The 6000-nt window shown below is 52.8% G+C and overlaps 1 protein-coding gene across 1 annotated transcript in view; it reads left to right on the top strand.

The window, feature by feature from the left end:
• Positions 1–5293: 5293 nt before the first annotated feature.
• SLC24A4 (solute carrier family 24 member 4) overlaps positions 5294–6000 on the top strand; it is a 157072-nt gene continuing 156365 nt past the window's right edge. The window contains exon 1 of the mRNA XM_038747197.1: positions 5294–5571. Within this exon, the coding sequence (XP_038603125.1) occupies positions 5427–5571 (145 nt within the window). The 5' untranslated portion in view covers positions 5294–5426. The remainder of the gene's footprint in view (positions 5572–6000) is intronic.

Below are 6000 nucleotides of genomic sequence, written 5' to 3'. Positions count from 1 at the left end.
TGTGGGGGTGAGGGTGGGGTGAATATCGAGTATTTAAAAGGTACAAATTCAAGTGCAAGAGTGATGCAGAAGGGAGAGGGAGTAGGGGAAGCCAAATTTTAGCTGAGGAAGGCCTTTGAGAGGAGGAGATGTGATTTTAATAAGGCTTTGAAGGTGGGGAGAATAGTAGTCTGCCGGACATGACGGGGAAGGGAGTTCCAGGCTAGAGGGATGACGAGGGCAAGGCGTTAGCAACGAGATAGATGAGATTGAGGTACCGTGAGTAGGTTGCTGGTAGAGGAGCAAAGTGTGCCAGCTGGGTTGTAGTAGGAGATCAGCAAGATAATATGGCGGGGGGGGGCTGGAGGCGGGGAACATCCCAATTGAATTCTTTAAAGCCACTGACAAGGGGTTTCTGTATGACAAGGAGGTGGATGGGCAACCACTGGAGTGGGGAAACGTGGAAAGCTACAATTAATATATTACCATCACTGGGCATATGAGAATGACTGCATCAGGCTAATTACCATATTTATAGAGGTATGAATTATTGCGGAAATGATATGAAGGGTTCTCTTACATTAACTGCAAAAACAATTTTATTTATAGGTATTGTAAACACCAAAGCTTCTACGTATGCAACCCTTGGAAGCTTACTAAAACTTAAGGGATCCCACGCCCCAAATAATTGCTCATTTCTGACAAGTACTGTGGATGCTCAACCTTGTAGAAAAATGTTTAAGGGAATATTGAATTTCCCAAAGCCATTTGGAATGCCAAAAGTATAACAGAGGGATAGATGTACACTTTTTTAAAAGCAGTAATAGTGAGTTCCTACTGTGTGAACAGCACTGGATTTAGTACTCAGTGCTTGGGAAAGTGAAATAAATTTAGTTGGTGTGATCCCTGCCCTCACAGACTTGGAGGAGGAGTTTGGAAAGGAGAGGTCCGCCTAATTACTTTACAGAACTTTACTTCCAGTCAGAATTTGCTACCATGATCTGCTAATATTCCAAATTGCACTTGATCATTGTTACTGTGTTCTTCCAGTTCTTTGTTGACAAGCGCATCATATTCATTCATTCATTCAATCGCATTTATTGAGCGCTTACTGTGTGCAGAGCACTGTACTAAGCGCTTGGGAAGTACAAGTTGGCAACATATAGAGACGGTCCCTACCACGTTACCTCCTTCCCCTCCCCACAGCACCTGTATATACATATGTATATATGTTTGTACGTATTTATTACTCTATTTATTTATTTATTTTATTTGTACATATTTATTCTATTTATTTCATTTTGTTAATATGTTTTGTTTTGTTGTCTGTCTCCTCCTACTAGACTGTGAGCCTGCTGTTGGGTAGGGACCGTTTCTATATGTTGCCAATTTGTACTTCCCAAGCACATAGTACAGTGCTGTGCACACAGTAAGCGCTCAATAAATACAATTGAATGAATGAATAGAAGGGGGAAACAGACACAAAACAAAACAGGTAGACAGGTGTCAAAATCATCAGAACAAATAGAATTAAGGCTAAATGCACATCATTAACAAAATAAATATGACTATGTGCTTATGAGACCGAATTCTATGTCCTCATTCAACTATACTTTAGACCAGGCTTAAATAGTCTTCACTAGGAAAAACCTTGCTATGGGGAGCATTGAGGCAATTTCAGACATCTCATTGCCAATAAAGCAACATAAATAGAATATTTCCAAATTCTCCTGCCATGTGCTGAAACTATACTTTATTTTCCCAGCATTTTCCAATGCAATTAGCCAGGGGTCAATATCTTCTGTCTTTTTTTTTATAGTGCAATGAATCTGTACTAGGTGTGGCAAGTGATTATTGAACCCTAAGGTCACCGATACCTGTTTCAACCATCAAGGCCAACTGAAAATGAACTAAGTTTTAGGTTGCAAGGTTGTAGGGGCTGACAGTAAGTGGTGAAATGTTGTGCAGTGTTAGCATGGCGTTACTGTTAAGCTGTTATGTAAATCACAAATCTGTTGGGAAAGTATGGAGCTACAGGTATTCCTGGGGCAGGTCGCCCCTTTGGATGTCCTTGAAAGTCTTCTCATGTTGAAAATCTCCCTCAAATTTTTTTTTGGACTTTCGTTTACAGTAATTGTGCCAATTGAATACAACTGACTAACATATTCAGTACAGCTGTCTTTTAATTGTCTTTAATTTGAAGTTTAGGCCTGGGGGCTTATTGTTGAAAAACACCTGTGGCGAAACGGTTGTGAAGAGTGACAGCACAGGCTCTGTAGCTCAGCAGCTCATTCCTTAGGGTAGGTGGGGGCCCATTTGTTCCACCGGTTTCCAACTGGGTGGACAAAGTCCTTGTTTTTGCTCCCACGGGTTTTTGCACCGGACTTAATCGTTGTGGGCAGGACATGTGTCATATCGTAGTCTCCCGAGAGCTTAGTAAAGTGTTTTGCACATAGTAAACGCTCCATTAATACGATTGATTGAATGAATGACTTCCAGCCTCATTCACCCTAGATAACCAACACGACCTGGCAGCCTGAAGGCAGAGCTGCAAAGCCTCCTTTCTCTTTTTTGATCCTTGAGGTACTGAATGCTTGTCCGCCTATTCAGCCCTCCCAAGCCCCATCCCACTTGCTCTCCTCGTGAAAGCTCAGCCCCCGCTTCCTCCCCACCTCACTCTTACCCTCACAATGACAGCAGGCCGCGATGCTCGGTCTAAGAAAGTGACGCACTTTCACTCGGTAATTTTACCTCACCACCAGGACCACTTTCGCTACACATTCTGCCAGACCTGTGGGGTGTTTAAAACTCCGCAGCACCGAGTCAAAATCCCTTAAGGAGTAAATCCCCAGGGGGTGCGGGCTGATGTTTTCACGGGGGAGGGATGTTTGTCTTCACAGGGACGAGCTGTTGGTCAATATCAGCACATCCTGACCAGTCTCTTTCTTTGCGTCATGGGAGGAAGGGGGTCAGTGGGCTCAGGGGATGGCCAGGTGTGGGATGGCCTCTCTGCAGATACCCACACATCCTCCCCACTCCTTTCACCCACCAAGATGCCTCTTCCTCCATCTCCTGCAGAGAAGGCAGCCAAGGGCTAGTGGAGACCCCTTCATCCCCTGCCATTTGGGGTGGAGGGCGGCCTAAAGGAGTTTACTGGCATTCAATCAATCGTATTTATTGGGTGTGTGCAGGGCACTGTAGTAAGCGCTTGGAAAGTACAATTTGGCAACAGCTACGGTTCCCACCCAACAACGGGCTCGCGGTCTAGAGGACCGCCAGCCGATCCTCTGCAGAGGGAGGGGAAAGGCGGAGAGACACCCAAGAGAGGAGTGTTTGTGTGTGGTGTGTGTGTGAGCGCGGGAGGAGGGGGGAGAGAAAGCCGGGGCATCTCAGACGCAAGCGCGTCGTCCGTGGGGAGTGGAGGGAGTCTGTGCGAAAGTTAGCAGGGATTGAGGTGGGCCCGGCGGCGGGACCCTGGAGTCCGAGCCCTCCAGCTCCCCTCGGACGGGGCCGGCGGGGGATCCAAAGGAAGCCCACCGGCCCGGGGGCATCGCCCCTGCACCTTGGGAGGCGGCGGAGGGCTGGACAGGGGGCGAGCGGGCGGGCCAGCGGTGGGCCGCACAACTTGGTTGGAGGATGGAGCGGCCGGCCCCGGGACGCTGAGCGACCCTGCCGAGCCGGGGCGGGAGCCCCTCTGCGAAGCGCTCGGCGAGCCGCACCGGCTGCCGCTGCCGCTGCGTCGTGCCCCTTAGGCTCGGCCGGGGAAGGGAGCGGGGGAGACGCCTCGGCCGGGACCTTGTGCAGGGCCCACGGGGGTCCTGGGGGTCCTGGGGGCCCTGGGGGGCGGGTCCTGGGGGCGGGTCCGGGCCGGGCTCCGGAAAGGCAGGGCCGCGCGGGAGAGGTGTGACCAGGTACCCAGCGACAACGCCACCGCCACCGCCGCAGCAGGGCTGCGCTACATCATCACCGACAAACCGCCGCCTCCTCCTCCTCATCCCTTTTCCTCATCCTCTCCTTTCTCCTCCTTTTCCTTCTCCTCTCGTTCTTTTCTTTCTCCTTTCGTCCCTTTCCTTCTCCTCTCGTCCCTTTCCTTCTCCTCTCGTCCCTTTCCTTCTCCTCTCGTCCCTTTCCTTCTCCTCTCGTCCCTTTCCTTCTCCTCTCGTCCCTTTCCTTCTCCCCTCGTCCCTTTCCTTCTCCTCTCGACCCTTTCCTTCCCCTCTCGTCCCTTTCCTTCCCCTCTCGTCCCTTTCCTTCTCCTCTCGTCCCTTTCCTTCTCCCCTCGTCCCTTTCCTTCTCCCCTCGTCCCTTTCCTTCTCCCCTCGTCCCTTTCCTTCTCCTTTCGACCCTTTCCTTCCCCTCTCGTCCCTTTCCGTCTCCTCTCGTCCCTTTCCGTCTCCTCTCGTCCCTTTCCTTCTCCTCTCGTCCCTTTCCTTCTCCCCTCGTCCCTTTCCTTCTCCCCTCGTCCCTTTCCTTCTCTCCTCGTCCCTTTCCTTCTCTCCTCGTCCCTTTCCTTCTCCTCTCGACCCTTTCCTTCTCTCCTCGTCCCTTTCCTTCTCTCCTCGTCCCTTTCCTTCTCCCCTCGACCCTTTCCTTCTCCTCTCGACCCTTTCCTTCTCCTCTCGTCCCTTTCCTTCTCTCCTCGTGCCTTTCCTTCTCTCCTCGTCCCTTTCCTTCTCCTCTAGACCCTTTCCTTCTCCTCTCGACCCTTTCCTTCTCTCCTCGTCCCTTTCCTTCTCCCCTCGACCCTTTCCTTCTCCTCTTGTCCCTTTCCTTCTGCCCTCGTCCCTTTCCTTCTCCTCTCGACCCTTTCCTTCTCCTCTCGACCCTTTCCTTCTCCTCTCGACCCTTTCCTTCTCCTCTCGACCCTTTCCTTCTCCTCTCGACCCTTTCCTTCTCCTCTCGTCCCTTTCCTTCTCTCCTCGTCCCTTTCCTTCTCCTCTCGACCCTTTCCTTCTCCCCTCGTCCCTTTCCTTCTCCCCTCGACCCTTTCCTTCTCCCCTCGACCCTTTCCTTCTCCCCTCGACCCTTTCCTTCTCCTCTTGTCCCTTTCCTTCTCCCCTCGTCCCTTTCCTTCTCCTCTCGACCCTTTCCTTCTCCTCTCGACCCTTTCCTTCTCCTCTCGTCCCTGTCCTTCTCCCCTTGTCCCTTTCCTTCTCCTCTTCTCCTTCTCCTCTCATCCCTTTCCTTCTCCTCTCCTTCCTCTTCTTCTCCTTTTCCTCTTCCTCCTCCTCTTTTCCTCCTCCTCCTCCTCTTTTCTCCTTCCTCTCTCTCTCTCCCCCCCTCCTCCGCCTCCTCCTCTTTTCCCCCTCCTCCTCCCCGCCTTTCCCATCCTTCGGGGTCTCCCAACCGATTCATCCTCGTGCCCATGAAGGTCTCCCCGGGCGCTCTCGGGCCCTGAGTCTTGCTTGCCACCCGCTCCCCCGGCCGGCCCCCTGGCACCCCGGGCCATGGCACTGTCCGGTCGCCCGCCCCCCGGGCCCCCCCGGCTCAGGAAAGTTCGCCGGAGGCGAGAGATGCTGCTCCATCAAGTTGGCTTCGTCTGCGCGATCCTGTCCACGGCGTGGGCCGCTTCCAGCCTACTCGTCGGGCCCGGTAGGTGCTGGGCAGATGGGGGTGGGGGCAGAGACAGGGTCTCCCTTTCCAGGGGGAGGGTGTCCATCCATCCCCAGGCATGGAGTGGAAAGGTGGGATGCTGTGACTGCCCCTCTCCCGGCTGTCAGGGAAGCCCGGTGGGGTGCATGGGGACTCGGGGGGCCTGTGGACCTGAATCCAACCATCCGAGCAGGTGGCTTTGACCTTCCAACCCCGACTTGCCCCCCCCCCCCCCCCCCCCACACACACACACACACAACTGGGCCGCTCGGTTGCTTAAAAAAAGAAAAAAAGGTGAAATGAAAAGCGACCAGAGGCCGGGGGAAGGGTCTGCCTGGGGCCATTCTGCTGGCAGGAGTTGGGAGGGAGCGGTTTCTCTTAGCCACCTGGTTCTGGGTGGGTGAACCGTCTTGGGGGGGCGGTCAGGTT

This window comes from Tachyglossus aculeatus, chromosome 1 (genome assembly GCF_015852505.1).
Source record: "Tachyglossus aculeatus isolate mTacAcu1 chromosome 1, mTacAcu1.pri, whole genome shotgun sequence".
Taxonomy (NCBI): Eukaryota; Metazoa; Chordata; class Mammalia; order Monotremata; family Tachyglossidae; genus Tachyglossus; species Tachyglossus aculeatus.
This window is presented reverse-complemented; position numbering and strand designations above follow the sequence as displayed.